General features: G+C 41.4%; 1 protein-coding gene across 4 annotated transcripts in view; it reads left to right on the top strand.

The window, feature by feature from the left end:
- The first annotated feature begins 2,101 nt into the window (after nt 1–2,101).
- Nucleotides 2,102–23,816, top strand: part of BMP2K (BMP2 inducible kinase) — a 43,965-nt gene continuing 22,250 nt past the window's right edge. For 2 of the 4 annotated variants that reach the window (XM_081020711.1, XM_081020709.1), the window contains exons 1-8: nt 2,102–2,631; nt 13,850–13,968; nt 16,134–16,239; nt 16,613–16,755; nt 18,326–18,447; nt 19,393–19,474; nt 20,211–20,343; nt 22,614–22,717. In XM_081020711.1, coding sequence (XP_080876837.1) covers nt 2,442–2,631; nt 13,850–13,968; nt 16,134–16,239; nt 16,613–16,755; nt 18,326–18,447; nt 19,393–19,474; nt 20,211–20,343; nt 22,614–22,717 — 999 coding nt within the window. In that variant the 5' untranslated portion in view covers nt 2,102–2,441. The remainder of the gene's footprint in view (nt 2,632–13,849; nt 13,969–16,133; nt 16,240–16,612; nt 16,756–18,325; nt 18,448–19,392; nt 19,475–20,210; nt 20,344–22,613; nt 22,718–23,816) is intronic. The other 2 variants (XM_081020710.1, XM_081020712.1) reach the window with 2 other exon arrangements.

The raw sequence follows: 23,816 nt of genomic DNA, 5'->3' as shown, positions 1-23,816 counted from the left end.
GAGCTGCCAAATGGAAAACTGAAGGCAGCTGCTAAAGCTCTGGCAAAGAATTGAGGGTGTACAGTACATTCTTAGCTTATCAAAATCAAAGTTTTGAGTCAGAGTTTTTTGGTGTTTCTTTTTTAAAAAAGTTTGAGGGACATATGGAACACCAGCTTTTAACTATTTTCAGAAAAAGTAAATGAGAAATATCAGGTGTTCCTAAAGGCAAACCTGCATTTTTTTTTTTTTTTTTAGGGGAAACTGACATATTCCCGGTTGAAACTAAGATCCATCTATCAATTTTTAATTTCTGGCTTGATGCCAGAGAGCAGACTGCTTTTTAGAGCAGGTGCACACTAAAGAGTAAAGTCCATATTCTCTGCATCAGTAAGTAGTACAAATTATCTATTTGTATGATTTTGAAGAAATGCAGGGAAATCTGCTGCCATGCAGTATTCAATACTAGATAAATGTTAAGTATGTATTCTGTACTTGACCTCCTTTGTAATGTTTTATTTTGAAATCTTTTAAGATCATATTTTAGTTTTGTGTTATGTTGCTTTGACTGTACAGTGGACCCTCCGGATACGAACTTAATTCGTTCTGGGGGTCCTTACATACCCCGAAAAGTTCGCAACGAGGTGCCGCTTGTGCGCACGCGTGTGGTGTGATAGAGTGCTTCTGCACATGTGCGCAGAGCGAAACCCAGAAGTATACGGAAGTTTGCAGTGCTTGCAACCCGAAAGTTACGCTACCCACAGGTAACGTAACCCGAGGGTCCACTGTACAGTCATACCTTGGGTTAAAGTCGCTTCAGGTCGAGTGTTTTCAGGTTGTGCTCTGCAGCGACTCGGAAGTAACGGAGTTACTTCCAGGTTTCGCCACTCACGCATGCACACTCAAAATGATGTCACACGCATGCACGGAAGCGGCGAATCGCAACCCGCACAGATGCGGGTTGTGTTCTGCTCAGGATGTGAACAGTGCTCCTGTTTGCATCCAGAGGTACCACTGTATACTCTATATTTGACTTTCTTCAGATGCTTTTATGTTTTATTGATTTAATATGCTGTAAACCGCTTTGAGATTTTTCATAAAAATATAAAGCGAACGAAAATACAGTGGTACCTCGGGTTAAGAACTTAAATCGTTCTGGAGGTCTGTTCTTAACCTGAAACTGTTCTTAACCTGGGGTACCACTTTAATAGGGCCTCCTGCTGCCATCACCGCACAATTTCTGTTCTCATCCTGAAGCAAAGTTCTTAACCTGAGGTAATATTTCTGGGTTAGCAGAGTCTGTAACCTGAAACGTCTGTAACCCGAGGTACCACTGTAAATAAAAATAAAATAAGAAAATCAGCAACACCAGCGGCCCAGAAACTCCATTATAGTCTTTCCACCCCAATCCCCTCCGCCCCCCCCCCTTTAGCCTAACGGTCCTTTTCCAACGGCTCCATCCAACGATTTCGAACGTCCGCCTCGCAAGAGGGGGAAAAAAATCCCGGCGGCAGCAACAGCAGCACGTGAGCGCCCGCGCCTGCTGAAGCAGAGATGGGCGGCGCCAGCCAAACCAAAGCGGTTCCCCCTCGAAGCTTCCCCCACCCCACCCCTCCCAAGCACGTGCTACCCAGGCGTGGCAACCTCACTTCCGGCAGCACAGAGCGGCGTTGCGAGGAGGGCGGGGACTTGTTAAGAAGAGGAGGAAGAAAAAAAAAGTAACCAGCCAGCCACGCGCGTGCGCAGACCTCCTTTTTTGGGGGGGGGGGCGAGGCTCGCCTTTCCCTCCCTTCCCTCAGGGCAATGATTCTTTCCCCCGCCCCCCCCACAACAACAACTCCTCTGGCTTGCGCGAAGGGGTTAAAAAAAAAAAAGCAAGCAGGGAGACGTTGGAAGTATTTGACAGCAGGGCGAAGGGGGGGGGGGCATGAAATCCAGTTCGGGTTTTCCCTCTCGTCCTTCCCCTCAGCCGTGCGCGCGCGCGCGGCGGAACGTTAAAGGGCGGCGTGTGTGCGCGCGCGCGCCTGCAGCCTGGTTCTGGAGCGGGAGGGGGAGGGGTCTCTCCGTCCCTCACAGCGTCTCTCTTTTTTCCCCCGTGAGGGAAGAAGCGCGGGCGCGAGAGCGCGCGCGTGTGTGTGAGAGAAGGGGAGAGATACGGCGCTGCAGGCGGGGGTGGCCGAGGCTCGGCTCGCCTCACACACATAACACGCCACTTTCCTTCCCGGAATGTGAGGCGCGGCGGAGCCGGGGTTGTCAAGCGCAGGTTCCCACAGTAGCGGCGGCGGCGGCGGCGGCGGCCTGGGGCTCCCCAGTGCGGGGCCGGGCGCCGACTGACTGGCGCGAGCCTCCGCGGTCCCAGCCCTTGAGGGAAGAAGGGGCGGCTCCTTGGGCGGCGGCAGAGGCTTCTTCACCCCCTCGCCCCGCTCCTCCTCGGGTCTACTTCCCCGAGCTCCTCGCCCGCCATGAAGAAGTTTTCTCGCATGCCCAAGTCTGACGGCACCGGAGGCAGCACGAGTAGCGGAGGCGGCGGCGGCGGAGGGACGTCGGCGGCCGTGTCGGGCTTTGTGGCCGGAGGCGGGCCGGCCGTGGGCAGCAGCAGGGTCTTCGCCGTGGGGCGCTTCCAGGTCACGGTGGAGGAGCTGCTGGCGGAAGGTGAGCTGGGGAAGTAGGCCGGGCAAGGACCTTCAGGCGGGGTGGGCTCTCGGAGAGGCCTCGTAGGGCGCCCGGGGCTCCGCCGCGACCCCCCCCCCTCGGTATCGGGTGCAAGGACTCCTTGGGGTGGGGTCTCGGCTGTTGCCATGACTCGCAAGACCAGCTGCGTTCAATGCCAGCTGTTGGTAAACCGAGGGTGGGTGTGGGTGGGAATCTCCACGGAGTTGCTGAACCCGTAAGTTGCGATAAGTGCTGCAGACGTGTTCTTCCTCCCCCCCCTCCCCGCCTCTTTCTCACTCTTCCCCTCCCTTGTGTTTTTCTGATGTAAGAACCCCGCATGCTACTCTGGGGGAAGAGGTGCTACTACGGCCAGATGCGGATGCCAACAGCGCTTGGTCACACCTGCACACCTGGTAGCCTTGGCCGTAGCTGCCCCCTTGAGCAGGATCGGCTGCAAAGCCAGGAGGGCGCATGCATTGCTCTCAAAAGCGCACCTTTTGACACGCCCAAGACCGGTGCCCTCATCCCGGAGGTGTCGTGTGAAGTGGGGAGCAAGTGCGACAACAGTGTATATGATAAGGCTCTGTGCCGAAGCAGCTGCCTGTGGTGTAGTTTTCTCCAGCTGCGGGCCTCAGAGAGGCACTCTTCTTATCTTTGGGGAATAGGGAGGGGATCTAAGGCCCCCAAACAGAGTTAGACCCCACCCACCTTTTTGTTTGGTTCTGTGAAAGCCACCACAACGTCCATTCTAATTGCCCCCCCCCCCGTGGGTCATGATTGCCTGCGCTGATGTTCTTTAACAGTGGAGTTGTGTGTTCTTGATCGTCAGGGTCAGACTCCAGCTGCATGCACATACATAAGAAAGTACTGTAAATCCTATGGAACACAGTTTTGGTAAACATCATTTAGATAAGGATGTGTTTTTTTCAGGGAGGGTGGAATACTGTGGCAGGTGAAAAGCACTGTGAGGAATACACAGGAGTGTGTTGTCTTGGAGGACCCAGGCACATTAGGTTTTATAGAGGGAGAGGGGCTGTGTGTGTGTGCACTTTTGCCCTAGAATGTGAGACAGAATTTCTTGCCATATTGTGGCATTCACTTGTAAAAATTCACAGTTTAGTTACAGCTGTAAATAGAATAATGAAACTGAAAGGATTATCCTGAAAAACGGCTTGCAGGAGTATCCCTTTAATAAAATTTAGGGAAGTAGTCCTGAATTTGTGTGTCCCTGTAATACACACAAAACACAACACTTGTGTTGTTTATGGTGCGTTTAGAAGTTTAAAAATGTCCATATCTTTTGACAAAAAAGAGTTGCTGCTGCTGCATTTGAGACATAATGTTAATCAAGTAATGAATGTACAGTATTGTGTGTGTGTCTTCTTTCTTGAGGGAAAAATTAATTTTTTTAAGTTTGCAGGCAGTGCCATTCATCTTGGGGCATGGCTAACCCAAACATAAACATGTGTCTTTTGGGGGGTTATTGTAGATACATCTGTCATTTGTGGGGATGATAGGAAGGTCCTATATTGTGTTGGGATATATTTCTGCTCTTTACCCCCTAGAAAATGGACTATTTTATTGATGTTGAAAAAGAACTTTAGGATTGTGCTATTAGCACTCACTTGCCAGTCTATGCAAGCTTTAAAGCTTATGAGTTTCTTTCTTTTTATAGAGATTTAGGAAATGCTGTTTATAAGCAATGATTGTAATAGAACTTGTAGTCCTCTTTCCCCATGGCTGGGGTATAGGTAAATTACAAGTGGCTTCCTTTTAAAAAAAAGTTTGTGTGTGTCTTATGTGTAAACTTATCTGTAAAATAAACTGTATTATAAAGTATCTTCCTGAAAAACAGATTATTTGGAGTTACTTCCCTTAGATGGTAAAGATCCTGTAAAATACTCCTGTCATTTTAGGTGCCTAAATGGTGCATTAAATAATATTTAATATTTGTTAGTCTTATAGTCCTTACTGTGGGACAAAGGTACCATAATCCATGCCCATTTAAGAGCAGCTAGATGGCAGCTTCATTGGCACAGGTGAAACCTTGTCTCAAGTCTAACTTTTATCCTGAAATCTTAATTGGTACCCACTTAATTCGCGAAAGTGCCTTTCCTCCAATATATTTTCTGTGGTCATTTAAATGCTTTCCTGTGTGAGGTATAAATGCCATTCACCAGGAGTTAGTATACATGTCTTGTGGTTTTATTTAAGATATGCTGGGGAAAGTGTTCAAAGAAACAAACAAACAAACAAACAAACAAACAAACACCTGAGCATTCTTCAGTTCAAAAACATTTTGCAAAGGATCCATTTGCACCATGGATAGCACCCATGCATGTTAGAACCTGATAGACTTAATAGAGCTCTGTTTCTTCTCATACCTATGTGCGTACTGGCAGTGCATGGGATGTTAGGAATGGGAAGCCTGTTCATGGTTCCTTTACATCCATCCAGCTCTTCCTTTTTGCCTGTGGATTGAAGTCTGAGGTGCTCTTTACTTATATGCTAGTACTCAGTTAAGTAGCTGGTTTATAATGAAGTTTGCCATTAGGTCTCCCCCATTCTCCAGTTTTTGTTAATAATCTGTAGTATCCAGAATCTCTGAAGTAGCCAAATAGCTTGTGTTGATTTTTTTGTTTACATATTTTAAATGACATAGAACTGAGAAGTCTTCAAGTGAATAACCTGTTACCTGCAAATACTTGTTTGTTAGCCCTATTCTGTGGTTGTGTTTGAAAGTAAGTCTCAAATTGCATAATATAAGAGTGTAATTTATTTAGTTGATTTAGAAAATAAATATTAGCAAAGCTGATAGTAGCAATTTGCCTTTCTGATATGCTGCAGATAGTTAAATTTGATAAAGTTACCACAGGCACGAACTAGCTAGAATTAAGCATATGTCTCATTGACTTCAGTGAGCCAGAGTTAAACTTCTTGTATTTAAATAAAACTGAACTTGAAGGTGCTTAACTTTATTGGATAGATGCGCTATTCTTATTACAGATTATCTTCAGCTTATTTTTTCCAAAATTGTGTTGGATAAATTTTGCCAAAGTTGTGAATAATGGGTATTTCCCAACAGGCATGAATTTGATGCACAGTATTTCTGAGTAGTTTTCTGTCTTGCATGGTTGACAGTATTTGAATAATCATTGCAAAACAAACTGCATATGGTCAAATAAAAAATACTGGTTTGTTGTGTATTGCTGGGGTGCGAAATCTCTAACCTAAGGGCTAAATTTGGCCCACAAGGCCTCCCCATTTGGCCTGCAAGGCTGTTTCAGGCAACCCGTACCCATCTGTCCTATACCTGATGCCAAAATGACATGAGGCTGGGCTGAAAGGGCTTTATAGGCACTGCTTGTTGGTTGTGTATGTAAAGCCCCTTGTGCAGCACTTCTGAAGTATCAGACAATCAGCTGATTGTCAGATACTGTGCAAATAACTTTGCAAGCCATGTGCTTGGAAACCACTTAGCACAGACCTTGCAAAGCCCTTCGTGCAACACTTTCCAAATGCCCGACAACCAGCTGATTGGGGAAACGCTGCACAAGTCACTTTACAAGCCTGTGTTCAACACTTCCCAAAAACCTAGTGCAGGGCTTGCAAAGCTTATTCAGCCTTGTGCGCAGCACTTCTCAAACGTCTGACAATCATCTGATTGTCAGGTGTTTGGGAAATGCTGTGCCCAGGACTGAGCAAGCCTCGTTGACCTATCTCTCCCATCCTCATGGGCCAACTTTGACAGGTGTCAGTCACCTGACATAATTATGATGTCTGATGATTGTGCACAAGAAAGGAATTTAAGCTGTAAACCGTTAAAGGTACAGAATACATAGAAAAATAGTAAATAATGTTGTCCAAGGACTTGAACAAAAGAGGGCTGCCTCTGGATTTCAATTCCTTTTTCTTAGGCAGTGTTCTTGTACTCATAGGAAAACACCTTTGGATTCAGTTGTGGGTGAAGATTTGAGTGGCTGAATTAAGTGGTGTAGTCTCTTTTGTGAGAGGAGGGAAAGTAGTGAGTTTTGATGGAATTCAAATTCTCCCACAGGTCCCAGGATAGGAATACTTTGGTTGGGAAGCTCAGAAACTTGAAAGAGCTCCCAGGAGGAAGGGAAGCCATGAGGCCCAATATACATGGATTTTTTAGTTGTGGCTTCGACATTCAGGGCAGCCATTGTGACCTAGCCAAACCAAAGGCAGTAATGAATACCAAGAAGTAAGGGTGGTCAAAATGGGCTCAGCAGTGGGGCAGGGAAAGAATCAAGTACTGTACAGGTCCAAGCATAGAAATTATTGACTGTTACACAGCCTTATTGTGGTTCCACCTGAATGCAGCTAGTCATCAGACAATCTGAAAACCTCTGCTCTAGTATCTTTTAATGCTTAATAGTCAGCTCTCTGAAGTTCAGATATGTTTGATGCCCTCAGCACTAGTATAGGGTACTAAAACCTTGAAATGTGGAGGATGCATTCTATTGGGGGGGGGGGCAGAGGAATGGACTTTTAAACTTTTCCTCTCCAGTTTCCTCCTGCCCACCTCTAGATGCCAGATAGGTGTTTAGGGGTGGGGAGGGTTTTTTAAAGTGGGAAAACACTGGATTGGAGGAAGCAAGGAGAGGAGTAGAAAAACTGGGTGAAGTGGTTTTGTGTGGGAGAGAGGGAGAGAAAGAGAGAAAGAAAAAAATGCTTGGATGGGAGAGGAGAGGGATTGTATCTTGAGGAGAAATGTGTGTACAGAGAAAGAGCTAACACCTCAATCCATATTATCCCTCTCACAATTGTTTTGATTTAAAGAAATATTACAGGAGAAAGTATGACAGAATTAGCAAACAAAGTTTATTAAGGGAAATAGAAAACAGAATGAGTGCATAACTGACATTGTATTTATGATTCCGAAATAGTTTCTGTGTTCGTGTCATAATAAACATTGGTTTATTGAGATAGTAACAAGCTTAGGCAAGCCTTGAAAGATTGGAAAAGGGGGGTGGAGGTGGGTGCTTGCCACGGGGAGACTTCTGCGGGTGGGTAGACAAAATAGGTGCCTTTGACTTTTTCCATCTTCAAGAAACCTTGTGCTCACCAGCAGCAGAGGACTTGGGATCAGATCAGGAAGTTAGCCCTGCGTCTTAGTGTATATAGTGCAGTAAGGGGAAGTTTTCAGGAGTTCTTACTGTCTCTCCTAAAGGCCTCCCCTCAAGTTCTGAACACTGCTACCTGACTCTTGTTCCAGATTGACTGGAGCCCAAAACAGGAACAATTATGTTTAAGAGCTGGAGCTGTATTGCAGCATTTTGTTTGAGGTTCTTTATGTGTGACAGGGGTAGGTAGATTTTGTTTGGCCTCCCCCCCCCCCATTTCCCCATGGTTAGATGGAACACAGGCTATGATCAACAACATTACTCTAAGTAAGATCAACTTGAATCTAAATATGGAGCTACATGCAGAGGTAAACTAGCTAGCTCTGCCTCCCCCCATCAGCTTGAAGATCAAGAAGGTATAGAGACTAGACTCCCCCACCCTCATCCTGATCTGTCAGAGACAGAAGCTTGTCCCTTTCCACCACCCACCCTGACTTAAGCTTAGAGCTGGATAGAGGATCAGATTTTCCTCTGACCTTGTGCTGTGTTTGAGATATCTGTTTGCCCAATAGATTACCCTAACTTAGAGAGGGATATGGGGGTTTAGGATTTGGATACAGACTTGTTCAACTTAGACCACTTTAAAATCAGTGTGAAAAGTTGTCAGTCATTTCAGTTGGGTCTCATAGAGCCTTTTGCCATACAAACAACTTCTATCACTTTTCGGAGCCACTCACTATGAAGCCAGGAAGTTTCTTATTCACCATAGTTCATTGCTTTGCCCAAACTGGGAAACTGTAGTTACCAGTTTCGGAGCAAGCCAGAAGTATTAAACCATGGTTTGAAGTTGGTCCTAATAGTCTTGGCTTGTTCCTAATTTGATAGCCATACTTTTCTGGTTTGGATAAAGGAGGGAAATGTCACGGCTTACAAATCTCATGGCTTAATTACAGCTTGAACAAAAGGGCTGTGTATATCTTAATACAAGATATGATAATCTGAACCAGCCCAGTGTGTCCTGAGATTTTGGCATAGCTGGATGTAATGCACACTGTATGGTAACCAGGCCAATACAGAGACACTTAAAGGAAGACATTCCATGTTGCTTCCAGCAGGTTAGGAGCTGCTTGGAGGTGGTTGTGCCTTAACATATAAATAAAAGGCTCCTAATGTGGTAGGAGTTTGCAACATTCTATACATCTCCTTTCATGCTGGCTACAAAACTAGTGTTACTCTTAAATTCTATTTAAATTAGAAGTTCTCTGTATTTATACAATCTGAATACAGGCAGTTTAAAAATACTGTAAGGTTTTCACTTAAGTATCTTTTCTAGTGAGGTGGGCTGGGAAGCTTTCAATAATGGAAATATTCTGTTGTTATATTTTTGTACAGAGTTCTTATTTTCTATGAAAGCATTGTTCCAGAAAATGAATAAGCAACAGAAATAGACACATTATCAGATTTTGCTGTTTCAAAGTTACTAACCATTGTAAATCATGTACAGTGTGTGTGTGTGTGTGTGTGTGTGTGTGTGTATGTGTATATACCGGTATATATATATATATATGTATGTATATGTATGTATATAGAGAGAGTGTGTGTTTGTGTGTGTGTGTGTATAAGGTCTCTATTTGTAAATGTAAGTGAATTAAAACCAAAAGTATGCATAATCCAAGTGTGCTGAATCAGTTTCAGGCTCCTATTCTCTTTCGGTGTGTTTTTGAGTACCCTTTAATTGCCATACGTTGCATATTGAAAGCAAAATCTTTGAAAACTTGTGGGAAGGATTTTTGAGAGAATGGCCATATTTTTTTCATGCCACACTAAACAGGAGCATGCCGCCGGCTTACGTGCTCCCCTTTAAGCTCATCTTTCCTATGCAGGTGAGAAAAGGAGTTTGGGAGCATTTGTTCCTTTAGTTTAACTGCATTTTGTCATGTCATCCAAACCAGCAAGTGTGTGTTAATGGAGACTACATCCTCCCCTCCATCCAAAGCAAAGGATTGCCCCAATGCCCAACCAGACGATTGCTATGAGGTAGGCAAAACCACCGGATGAGGTAGGCAAAACCACCCGGTGAGCAAATTCCTACCTGGCTGCTTAAAGAATGGCGACCACTGTAGTCACAGCATAGTCATTGTCTATCAGCTTAAACCTAGAGTGGGCGGGCAGGGAAAACCCCTGGAAAGGAACAAACAGGTAGTGCCCCAGGTACAGGCTGCTTAAATGGGCAAGGGGTGGATTGAGGGAAGCCTACCTGCTTCGTTGGCTCCACCCCCTGGCACAGCCCGAGTTCCCAGCCTGCATCCCCATTTTCCAAAGCTGGGTGCCTGCTAGGATCTGTTCCTGATAGGCGGAGGGGGTTTAAGCCGCCTACCAGGAAGGGCACTGCTGTTCAAGTTCCCTCATCAGGGCCCCAGTGAAGCCTCTGCCGTCCTGCAACGCTGTTGCACCAAGAGGGGTGAGCAGACTTGTCATGCCATCCAAAACAGCAAGTGTGTGTGTTAAAATTAATGGGGGGACTAGTCTCAGAGAGTTTGCTTAAAGCTATACTTGCTGGAGCTGACTCATTTAAACTTGCCATTGTTAAAGTGAACAACAGTCAGGTGTGCCTGCAAAAGTTTATTTTGGGGGGTGGCGGCTTGTACACTATGTTGATTGGGCCTTCTGCCCCACTTGTATTTTTACTGGGTTTGCGTGTAGTAAACCAAACCATGGCTTAATACACATGAGCAAATGTTAAAGTTCTCAGATCCTCTTCTCCAGTCCTGCTGCTGCAGTACAGCGTGGGGCTGATGCATATCCAAATCTATGGTTGTGGTTTGTCTTCCTCCAGACAAATTATGAGGCAACCAAGATTTGTTCTCAGTTTACCTTTTTTGTTGTTGTTTCCACTTCTGCCACGCTTTCTAGGCACGGGTCTGAGTGGTTTTTTGTTGTTCCCATCACTTTCCCCAGGAAAACCTGCGCTTTAGCACTGAATCAGAGCGAACATCAATTGGGTTTCCTTGCTCTGATTCATGAAAGCATGGGAGAAGTGGAAAACTTCTTGAAGCGGAAGTGTGTGTGTGTAGGAATACAGGCTTTGATATGAAGAGTCATGTGTGTTCAACTAGTACTACTTTTTTGTCTTAGTTGTTGAGAGTCTGGAAACTTGAAAACTAATATTGCATAAATGTTAAGTTGCTATGCATACTACAACTTAAGTTCAGACAGTGCTCCTAAGTATTAAGGAACAACGTTGCATATCAGTGTTTGTTATGAATATGGGTTTGATGTCAAAAATTGTCTGAGAGTGTATTACTGTGAATGGAATTTGGAAATTTGGGAAATGGCTTCATTCTTTGAAGATATTTGGACACATGCTTTAAGTGGAAAAAGCTTTGATATCTCAGTTTTTTCATAAACCTGAACTATCTTTCCATGATTTATAGTAAGGAATGTATCGAGGATATTAAAGAGCCCACAGTTCTCTAGTAAATGTTTTTTGTTGTTAAAAAGTAGGTTGTTTATACTATGCAAGTTATATTCTACAGTTGTTTTAATTAGGAGGACACTCAACTCTACTTATAGTGATATAAGCTATATCTACATAGTGATATAAGCACTTTCTTGATTAGACTGATAGCACTTAAATAATGTATAGCCTTTTTTGTTTACCTGTGAGCAACAATAAATTATCATTTTTCAGATCATCACAATTGATTGATTGATTTAAAACTGTATATGTTAGGCTATATTGCCACCTAATGGCATAAGAGTAATTGCTTGCATTTCCCCTTCAATATTTTCCATGTTGCGTGCCGTGGAACTTTGCAATTTCCCAGTGAGAAGGTGAAAACTGGTGGACAAACTTTCCTGAAAAACAGTTTGCTCACCATTACTGCTCTTGCCCTACAGTGCACAGCTGCAGGTGTGTGGTTCATGCAGGGCAAGGAGGAACTATATGTGCCCATGAAATGTCCTTGGCACTCTTTGGCAGCTTAAATCTAAAAATGATTGTAAGATGTAGGAAGCTTGAACTAATGTTGCAGTTGAAAAAGTGCAACGTGTCTTAAGCTTTTATCTGATTTGCTTTCAAAACAATATCTTAGAGAATTTCAGGCACGTTCAAAATATCTTTCTTAAATGCTTTGGCTTGTATCCAGTACTGTGGATCTGTTTGTGCAACAGAACTTCCTGTTCTCTTCTGTGCCCTCCAGTCCTGTGTTCATCCTTAAAATCAGTTTTGCAGGGTTAGGTTAGCATAGCCTGCCGAGAGACTATGGGAGTGCATGAGGGGGAGATAAAAGGAAACCGAAAATCCATTGGGTGAATGGAACTCAGCTAGTGCAGCATTGGATCCAACCTTTCCTTGCTAACATGTCCTTGATTATCTGATTATGCCCAGTAAAGTTTCTTTTCTCACTTTGCTTTATCTGTACAGTGGAACCTCAGGTTACGTACTGTCCTCCTTACGAATGCTTCGGGTAACAAGCTCCACTAACCTGGAAGTAGATGCTCCTGGTTGCGAACTTTGCCCCGGGATGCGAGCAGAATTCGCACGGCATGGCGGCAGCGGGCGGCTCCATTAGCGAAACCGCACCTCATGTTAAGAACGGTTTCAGATTAAGAACGGACCTCCGGAACTAATTAAGTTTGTAACCGGAGGCACCATGATATCAGATTCCATAAGTGGCAATGGCAGCATGTTTTGATCTTGGTTTGTAGGGCAAAAGCAGACCATAATTTGTCAGTTTAGCTGAAATGACAAATTGGCTTTCTGCAAAGCAGGGAGGGGTTGGAATTTTTGCATGCAAAGGAGGAGGGAAATACAAGCAAGCCTGTGGATCTTTGGGGTTCATTCATATAGGGCCAACCACAGCTTAAATCTTGTTTCATGTGAAAAGTTACTGGATCTCTTGAGGTACATGGTCTCCGTAAGTGTTGTATATTAAGCTGTACAAAAGCTGTTGAGATTAGGGAAATTGACTGATTTGGGACAGATAGGTGTATTTGCACGGTCAAATTTGCTTCCACGCTAAAAGCTGACTGAAGGTAAACCATAGGGCATAATGCAGTGAAGTGTCTTGCTGTCTATAAATAGCAGAGACATGACTAGTTTCAGAAGTTAGGTATAATATGCTTTTTGCCTTTTGAGGCTTACTTTTCTGGCAATAGGACGGAAGTCCATGGGGGTAAGTTGGTACAGGGTAGATACTTGTTATGAGTTGTCAAATATAGCCCCAAAGTTATTTGGACAGTAATTCCAGAACCATGCCTGTGACATGAACTGAGCAGTGATAGTATGCATATCTAGTCTTTTAAAGTATGTGTTTAGTCTTTATGCACTGCTGAACATCTTGTAAACAGATAAAAGCAAGTCATAAACACTATTATGTAGAATGGTTTTTTTTTTCATACTGAAGATGGTAGGACATAAAAATACTTGAATGGTTTAAATATTATAGTCCAAAGAGATAAAAAGTAGTTCCTTGATAGATGCTAAAGATTTAAAATTTGTGGTTTGTATTCAAATCCACCTGCTGGAATGCATTTGAAATTTGCAGTGTTTGGATGTGAGGGTACAATGGCAGCTTGGATTTTCAATCTGTTTTTCCAGATAGTGTTAAGCTTAGCTGAATCCATATTAAATGTTTCCAGAACCATTGTAGCAACATTTTTCTTCTTTTGTGTCCTGTTCAATCTTTGGAGCCATCATAGAAATCCAGCATTTCACATCCTTCACGCAACTCTGCTCCTGTTTTATTTGGACATTGGTGTAATAAAAAATGTCAACAAATATTGGTTTGCTTACTAGTCAGCTGTGACTTCTAGGTCCTCTGCCTCTTCTAGGTCCTCTCCATATGCACAGAGGAGGGATGAGGTCTTGTTTTGTTTAGTAGCAGGAGGCTGGCTGGCTGTAGGCATAGTAGAGGTTTTGTCTGAGGACCCACTACCAATCTTCAGTTCATTCATACCGGGTGTGTGTGTGTGTGTGTATGTACAATAATAGTCTCTTGTCCTTTATTTTGTCATTCATTTCAGATTCTCATTTATAACTCAAAAATAATATTTTAAAATCATTTGTTTATACTTAAGCATCTTAATATGTTTATAGACCTAGTAAACTTTAGTCTCTGTTCTTTCAGGTGGCTTTTCCACAGTGCTACTTGTGCATACACATGGTGGAGTCCGATGTGCATTGAAACGAATGTATGTTAATAATGTGCCTGACCTCAATATCTGCAAAAGAGAAATAACAATAATGGTAAGTAAAATAATACCTTATTGTCAACATATTTTTTCGGTATATATTACTGATTTTCAAGAGAAAACAACAACAGCATAAAAACATGCAAGTTCCACCCACTTGCAGAAGAACAAGGAGTTGAAGGGCTTTTGAAGATATCAAAAGTGAAATAAATTGGACTCCAAATGGCAGTGGACAGAAGCCACTTCAGACAGTGTTCTGTGGTCTTGGGAAGGCAGACAAAAGATGAAGACCCTGTATATATATGTCCCATCACATATTCCATGAGTGAGCCTTAGGCAGCAAAAAAGTCAGAAGGTTTTTGCCTTTCCTTTGGCCAATTCTATATTGAAAGACATTTTTTTCTGCATGCACAATACTGGCAACTCATTTTTTATACCAAGCATGCATTAGTATAAAAAAGTTTGAATATGTTGGCTTCACTTGTATTACTTTCAAACAGACATAGGAACTTCTGTGGGCAAAAGCTTCAGAACCCCTGGCTGTGCTGGAAGAGAAGAGAGGGGGAATGTGTGAGCCTGGGAAAGGCTAGGCTTATTCATTTCTTTCTAAATAATAGTTGAATGTGGTCTAAACATAGTGTTAAAACTAATAGAGGTTAACATAACATTCATGGGCAATACACAATACAGATTACTCTTTGCAGTCATTTCACTAGGATAGTGTGAATGTAACAGAGGCCAGGTTTGACCATCACGTTAAAGCATAATTAAAATTAAATTGTGGTTTAATGTGGTTCAAAAGGTGTCACTGCACTCTTTCCCCCACTCCTTCCTTTGGTGCGCTGGGAAGGAAATGAACCAGAGGCTGACTTCATCGTACCTACAAACCAGTACTCATTATTGTTTTTTCTCCTTGGCGTCTGCCCATTGTTTGCTTGTAGAGAAAAAAACTACAGGGGTAATGCAAAGCCAGTCTGTGGTCTGTTTTCTCCCCTGCGTGATGAAGGAAGCAGTGGTGGAGTGCAATGAGACCTTTTGGCCAGCACAATTCTCATTCATGTAAAACCATAATTTAATTTTAACTATGGTCTAATGTGACTTCGGAACCAAGCCATAAATTCTATAGTTTCCCTCCTCTTCAAATCTGTAACCCACCCTTTTAAACCTAACCTGCAGTGTGGGACGCGTATCCCTCTTGTTCCGTTTTCTCACAACCTTTTCCTTCCCCTCTTTCTCAGGGCACACTTGCAATCCAGACATACTGGTTTAACAGTCATTTTGTCTTCCTTGAGAACCCTGGGAATTGCAGTTTTGATGGTGAGACAGAGATGTTGAACAGAACTTCATCACCTGTATCAAATAACAGGCAGAGGAATCTTAAACTGCTCATGCAGGGGTCCTTATTGTGGACAGTTCTTCCCACTGCAGCACATTGTCCCACATTGTTCAGTAGCTCCCTTTGACCCTTGGTCAAAGGGGGGTTCTGGTGGTGGTGGGAAAGGGGTCTTTATGGTGGAGGAACAAAAGAAATCAGTTGTACAAGCTGCCTTCTGCTTGCACAACATTGGATATGATCTTAAGCTATTTACTTAGTCTCTATAAATTGATTTGTCAAACTGTTTAGTCAAGATAATCATGAGAAGCAAATGTTTTAATGTGCTGATAGACCTATAAAGCCATACATGGTTCAGGTCCAAGCTATCTGAGAGAACATATTCCCTCATACGAAACCACTTGTGTTTTGAGAACTTTGGGAGAGGCCTTCTCTCAGTCTTGCCACCCTCACAGGCATACAGGGCCCTCTCAGTGGCTGCTCCAGGACTTTGGAACTTACTACCTAGATAAGTTAGACTGGCTCCCTCCTTGTTCTTCTGCCGGCAGGTGAAAACTATTTTGTTTCAATAGGCTTGGGGGGAGCTGCTTTTAATGAAATGTATGGTGCCATGCTGCCTTTATTGTAATTATCAGCAGCTTTAATAGATTTTAAAATATATATAGTCCCTCCCCCTTTTTAGTGATTCTTATGTTAATTGTAAACTGCCTTGAGTCCTGTGAGGGGAAAAAGAAGAGATATAAATAAATATATAATATTAATAGTTATATTTTAGATAGCTTTGACTATGGCATTTTAGGCTAATTGCAGTAATGCATGTATACTATTTTTTCCAGCTCTTAAAAAAAGTTTATTTCTTTATTCCTAAACTATTATTTCTTTTTCAGAAAGAACTGTCTGGGCACAAGAACATTGTAGGGTATTTGGATTGTGCTGTTAATTCTGTTAGTGATAATGTTTGGGAAGTGCTCATCTTAATGGAATACTGTCGTGGTAAGCCTCTGTCACTTTAAATATAAAAAATTGTCTAACACACAATAGTTACTTTCATATGATAGTCCTTGCTATATTAAAAGTGCAATCTTACTCACTTTTTTATTCTGTGAACTGCCCTGAGATCTTTTGATGAAAGGTGTTATATAAAATTAATTAATTAATAAAATGTCTGTTCAGAAGTAAGTCCAACTGAATTCAGTGGCGTTTATACCCAGGCAAATGAGAGTCTTAAGGTGGTACTTCAACTTTTTAAAAACAGCGCTCATAGTTGGTCAGAGATTTAAAATGTTTGTGTTTTGAATAAGTAGTGTTTTCACTGTGCTAACATCCTCTTTAATGTAGTATTGTAATATCTGCCTTCTTTTTGTAGCTGGGCAGGTAGTGAATCAGATGAACCAGAGGTTGCAGACAGGCTTTACTGAGCCAGAAGTGCTAAGGATATTTTGTGATGCCTGTGAAGCTGTTGCTAGGCTGCATCAATGCAAAACTCCCATTGTTCATAGAGATTTGAAGGTGAGAGGAACTGAGAGGAATTCTTCTGTTCTTGAAATAAAATCTCTGTATTTGACTCCTGTTTTATTGCATGTAACAACACTAAGTTTGAATTAGATTTAGGTACGTCTGTCCCTTTTCTTTTTAAAGCTATTCACCAATTTTGAAAATCCTTGAAATAGATGTTTATGCGGTGATACAGTAGGGATTTCTTGTTTTGAACAAGAGTCTCCAAAAGTTTAAGAACAACTTCATTGTTTTTATACATTGTTTTTGAGTAACTTGAATGAAATAAGATATACTTTGGTATTACTGTAATAGCAAATTGATATGCATTGCTTAGGAGATCATGTGCAACATCCTTAGATTTCCTTTTCTTTGGATTAGGAATGGGGATAGGAATGAAATTTTGCTCAACCTGGGAAGAGCTCTTCACTCAAATATTTGAAGATCGCAAAGGTCCATGATTGTCCCACTTGCCTGAATCCAGCTGTATTGCCCTTTAAAGTTGAAAGAGGCAGTGCAGAGAGCCTTTTTGTGCTACTCAGCTAGGAAATGGCACCTTTGTGGGAGCTGTATTTCTGTACTTTTCATTCTGGCTTTAAAGGGCTAATGACCTTCAAGGCCAGGAGAAAGAGCTCTTCTGCTAGCCTTTTAAGTTCTGAGAAGAGACTGCCCAAATTTTTGCAAGGGATGTGTGGGTATGGAAAAATAGCAGGAGGATGAGTGGATTATTACTTTTGGATAAGGTATGAGAAACCTGTAGCTTCCAGGTGGAGTTGGATTCCATCTCTCAGTCCTGCTTGGTATGTTCAATGTTCAGGGACAGTGGGAGTTGTTCAGCAACTTTTGGAGGACCATAAGTTATCTATCCCTGGTTTAGAGTGTATCAAACTTTGCTACACCATAGGAATAACCACCAATAATGTGTTTGTAATTGAAATAAAAAAATCCTTCCAGTAGCACCTTTAAGACCAACTAAGTTAGTTCTTGGTATGAGCTTTCGTGTGCAAGCACACTTCTTCAGATACCAGAAGAAGTGTGCTTGCACACGAAAGCTCATACCAAGAACTAACTTAGTTGGTCTTAAAGGTGCTACTGGAAGGATTTTTTTATTTTGACTATGGCAGACCAACACGGCTACCTATTTGTAATTGAAGGTTAGCCATTGTTGAATAATGGCATCAATCTGAACAAAACATGGCAGTGTAACATGCTGTGCTTAGCTTCTTCATTTGGTTAACACGCTTTAACAATTGGATCTACAGCTTACACGCATTTGGCAATACTTTTTTTCCTTTAGAGCAATCTTGGGTCCCAAGATGTTGGACTACAACTCCCATCATTCCTGACTAATGGCCCTTCTCACTAGGGATGATGGGACTTGTAGTCCAACAATATATTGGGATCCAAAGTTGAGTAAGGCTGCTTTAGGGTATTTAAGCTTGGTCCTTCAGTATTGGTGCTGAAGTATGAACACTTTAAAGTGCCATTGACCCTGCCAGATTAAGACATTAAAGGAAAGGTGACTGCTTGAAAATTAGGAATGCCTTCTATTTTATATGCGTGTGCTTTTTTCTTTCTTTCTAAGGTTGAGAACCTTTTGTTGAATGACAGTGGAAACTATGTCCTCTGTGACTTTGGCAGTGCCACTAATAAATTCCTTAATTCTCAGAAAGATGGAGTTAATGTAGTTGAAGAAGAAATTAAAAAGTAAGTTCAATTTCTTAGGGCAGCTTTTTAAAAATCAGTACTCTGACAATCCTAGAATTATCTGTCTAATAACAATAGGAACACATGCATGGCAACTTCAAAGTGTCGTTCTACATATGCATAGGTATTTTAGAAGGTAAACATCATAATATGGCGAAAGATCCAGTTTACCACATGGATATATATCTACATCTGGATATGAGCTTGTATCAGTGTCTTTTAAAGCAGGATAAATACATTAATCTCTCTCTTGAGTGCTAGATGCATGATTTTCTGTTCCTTTCTCCCTTGTGTGTACTGTTATGGTAATCCTTTTCATGGTCTCTCTCCTTCCAAGGGTCAGTCCATGAATAGAGATTAGTTCAGTTCTTTGCTATTTAGAACACAAATTTGTATACGTTCTGTGATTATAGTGCCCTTTTTCGATGGTATGTTATAATTGTGGTTTGAATTCCCAGTTTCAAATTTACTGTTTAAAATCAGTACATTCAAAGAGCTATAATAACATAATTTTAAAAATTGCATTCAAGTGCCATTGGGCCTCTAAGATGCTTTTTCCCTTTTCCTTTTTGTTACTCTGTTGCAGCTTGCATTTTATTAAAAAAAGAGTGAGAAAGCACTTGCCCTCTAGGCTGCAGAGGTCAGTTTAAAAATCTGATTTCAAAATGGTAAAGGCATGAAAAAGGGGCAAGTAGAAAGAAAAAGCAACCCTATTGACTTTACAAGTTCATAATTTTGTTACATTTTGAGGATACTTTCAGGATAATAACAAAAGTGCTATCATCATATGGTGATACATAAAAGAATTGTTACTCTTTGATACGTTTAGGCTTTTGCCCATATTGCTGAATTGCATTGCCCCAATCTTAGTGCAGTAAGTCTGAAAATTCAAAACAAGTCTATATTTTATTGTTCACCTTTAATTATCCAATTATATGTTCATAGGTATACTACGTTATCATACAGAGCTCCTGAAATGATTAATCTTTATGGAGGGAAACCAATTACTACCAAGGCAGATATCTGGGTAAGAAAACTGAATACTTTTACTGTTGTTGAATAGTATAGAATTTGTTGCATTTCCCCCAGAAAATGTTCCTTTATTAAGCATAGTATTTAAGTAAAAGCTTTATGAATAACACCGAAATGGCTTGCATATCTGAATGTTTGTTCAGTCAAATATAGGGTAAAATACATAATCTCAATTAATAAATCATTATACTTGTTACTTGTTTCTTTGTGCTAAATCATGGGGAAAAAATAGGATTCAAATTCTTGTAAAGTGCTTTAAATGAAAGCACTCCATTAGCAAATCTACTGTATATTTTGAAGTGCAAAAGGTTGAGCAATTTACCATCTCTATGAAGCTTGACTGTGTGCCAGCAGCAGCAAGAGATGCTCTTAGCAAAGCTTTTTGTAATGAGCGAGCAACACTACCAAATTTCCGCTTACTAAATCTGTGTAAATCTGATGCTTGGTGTGCAACAATGTCACAGTATATAAATACGTTTATAAATAAATAAACACAAGTGCTGAGATGATCAGATTAGCAAAAACATTTTAACAGTTTTGCTGTTCTTGCATTCATTTAGAAAACTGTGAAACACCTCTCATTAATTAGTTTGGAAGCTGTGATACTTCTATTATAACTGAAGTGTTACGTTTTACACTTAAGTTGTTAATGGTCAAATGCTGCTTAAACAGTCTTGGTATTTGGTGATTTCCCCCAATAACTGTGTTTCACCTGCTGTTTCACTCCATAGGCTCTTGGTTGCTTGCTATATAAGCTTTGTTTCTTCACACTTCCCTTTGGTGAGAGTCAGGTTGCCATTTGTGATGGAAGCTTTACCATCCCAGACAATTCACGTTACTCCCATGGTATACATTGTTTGATAAGTAAGTAACTGAGGCAACTTTCAAATTACATTGTCTGTGAAATGCTTTAATCTTTGATGGGGTGCTAAACCAAAAGTGAATTACCTTGCTGATTGAAGGTTTCATTGCATAGAACTTTGCTGAGTACATCTGTGGAAATAATGTATGTTTGCTTTCAAGTATATGATCATACCAATATTAAGATAAAAGGACAATCCTTCCCCAGGCCTTTTTGAGTGTTCATTTCATTTTATTTTCTGCTCAGTGCTTTGACAGCAATATACATAATACATGTTGCATACATTATTGCATAACAAAATACATATTCTAAAACGATTCAATCCAAAAGTGCCTCAACAAACACTAATCAGTATATTGGGTCAGATCTAAATTTTGCCTTCTGCAAACAAAGGCCTTTTTCATCTACGGAAGCTTTTTGTGTCGGCAGAGGGTTCTCCTGATGGACAGTGAGGAGTTGGCTTTGATGATATCGCTGTCCTTCTCCCAGCACCATCTCTCACACGGTTCTGGAAGGTTCTTTCCAGAAGAGGTTGAAGGGGAAATTGGTAGAAGCGTTTCTCCCTTTCCACCAGAGGCTTCTTCATGAGAAGAACTCTGTTTGGGATACTCCTGCTTGTTGGAGTAATGCTAGGATCCAAGCCCCAGTGCCACAAAAACAAAATCTCAACCATAGCCTTAAAATGGAAAAATATAAATTGATGAGAAAATTTAAGAAGGGAAAATAGGCCCCCTCCAAATGTTAATGCATAAAATCTGTTTAAAAAAACCTAAGGTTTTAATATAATCAAAGGGATTGCCAACCTGATTTACCAAGCCAGGGACATTTAGAAAAAGTGCCATGGACACTAGTCAGAAATTGACTTTCATGGCGTAACACAACATGGCAGCTGTGGGATGTGTGGCATAACATTGAATTAGACACAGCCATTTCTCTTTTCTGGTGGTACGCAGGGGTAGACATACTCTTAAAGATTTTGTGAATCCAAGTTTGGCCTTATTGAGGGGCAGTATTTCAGTATGAGTAGGAAAATGAGAGTACCCCAAACTTTTTTTTTAGAAAAAAAGCACTGGATACAGCGCAGTTATTACTACTTTTCTTTGCCCATTCCAGCCTGGGACTAGCTCAGGTTTGCCATGCAGTCAGCAATGTCCTGTTGGTCTTGATTGTGGCGGTTACGCAGTAATGCAGTCTCTCACTCTCACAAACGCACACACACACTCATGAACACAATAATGGTGTTGCTGTCCAATAACAGAGCATTTACCGGTACAGTGGTACCTCGGGTTACAGATGCTTCAGGTTACATACGCTTCAGGTTACAGACTCCGCTAACCCAGAAATATTACCTCGGGTTAAGAACTTTGCTTCAGGATGAGAACAGAAATTGTGCTGTGGTGGTGCGGCGGCAGCTGGAGGCCCCATTAGCTAAAGTGGTGCTTCAGGTTAAGAACAGTTTCAGGTTAAGAATGGACCTCCGGAACGAATTAAGTACTTAACCCGAGGTACCACGGTACTATGAAAAATATACAAGGTGGCCACACCACACTCACACTCCAGCACACACATACATACTTACTGTGCATTTACAGATCTTATACACGCATGCATCTCTTTCTCTCATACATACCCATTTCACATATACATCTCTCCTTCTCTGCCCAAGTGCACCTCTCTCTATGTTTCACATACCACATGTTCATAATCTCTCTCTCCCTTTCACCTCCCCCCACCCCAAATGCATCTTCCAAGTGCATCCCTCTCTCACACACATGAACTGCTATAGGATTTTTTCTGGGGGGCATGTGGGCAAAGTAATACACTGAAAAGGGTGATACGTGCTAATTTCTCACAAAAAATGAGAAGAATGGTATCTGTATATTTTACTTTATATAATGCAACATAACAGAGAAGGCAGTTTTTTCTAGATTGCATGGTGCCCAATTAGTTTTAGGACCTGGCAGATGAAAACAAGAGGCTTGCTGGATCTTGTTTTAGCATTCAGTTTCCCACAGTAGGCAATATATGCCTTCGGGAAGCCCACAAGTGGAATATGGACAACAGCAGCTGTTTCACGTTGTTCTCCAGCAACTAATTTTAAGGCATAGTTTTACCCCCCTGCCTACCACAAAAAAATGGTTGTGCGTTACCTGTCTGTCCATAGAAACAATGAAAGCTGCACTACAAAATCTATTTGATTCACTTTTATTCTACTTTGCTAAATCTAGGCTTCTTTCTTGCTGCTAATCTTTTAATCTGCTGTAATCTACAGGGTATATGCTTGAACCAGATCAAGAACAGAGACCTGATATCTTTCAAGTTTCTTACTTTGCCTTTAAACTTGCCAAAAAGGACTGTCCAATATCCAATATAAATGTAAGTAGATCTTACATAATGCTAATATTTTTAAGGTTAGCAAAAGGAATGGCACTAGCTTTTTGACTTTTTTAAAAAACGGGAACTCCTTCCCCCCTGTACAAAGTGGCTCTAAATTTGGTAACTTCAGATAATTTTTTCGAAACATTGCCTTCATGGCAATTCAGAAAAACACACTGTACCTGCTTTGAACAGTAAATGACATTAACCTATGGATTTTTTTTATATCAAATGCAATATAAAATTGTTGGATGGTCTGGGCACTTTCTCCTTTTTGAGCTTTCCTCTTCGAGATGTCAGGAATTGTTAATTCAGTCAGTTAATGCAATTGGGTTGGTCCCCCCCCCCCCAAATGTATTCAGAATTCAAGGACATAGTAAAGCAGAATGCTGCTATAGACACAATTTAGCCTACTGCATGATGAACTCTGCAGGTGCAGCAAAGCTTTTGAATTTGTTCTACTCATTCCCACAAAAAATCCCAGTAGTCCTTTTGCTCCTAGGTGACATAGAAAGCTTCTAAAGGGAGTTGCAAAAGCCTTGGTCTTTAAGCTTAATTAAGATTCCAGACTATGGTTTGTATTTCTTGGCATACCAGTGTCAGCTTTTTACTAAGTAGGTATCAAAAATATTATTTATTTACTTATTATTTAGTAAATTTATATACTTCCCTTCATCCAAAGATCACAGGGCAGTGTGCAACATAAAAACACAAAACCTGTAACATAATAATAAAATGTATCACCCTTCCAAAACATTTAAAATATATTCATCCATAATTAAGGAATTCATTATGAAACCACCTCTAAATTTTAAAATGGTGGCTGCAGGAAATGTAGCTTTCTCTCCCCGCCCCCACCCCCGGCGAAGCATTAATCAGTCCCTGGACCCACCTCGGCATATCCCCCTGTAGGATATTCAATTCTGTCTCTCCCCACTGCATAGTTTACCGTTTTGCCTCTTCCCAACAGTAAGCCAGTATTTCAAGACCACTGAGCATTCTCAGTTCTCACACTGTTTTGGGGTACCCTCTTGGATTTTTTTAACGTTTTTTGTACTTCCACAAACCTTGGGGGTTTCTTCTTGTTCATGAATGGCAA

The sequence above is a fragment of the Podarcis pityusensis genome, assembly GCF_964106645.2.
Source record: "Podarcis pityusensis genome assembly, chromosome: 9".
NCBI classification, from domain to species: Eukaryota; Metazoa; Chordata; class Lepidosauria; order Squamata; family Lacertidae; genus Podarcis; species Podarcis pityusensis.
Note: the sequence above shows the minus strand (reverse complement) of the source record. Positions and strands in the feature narration are given on the sequence as shown.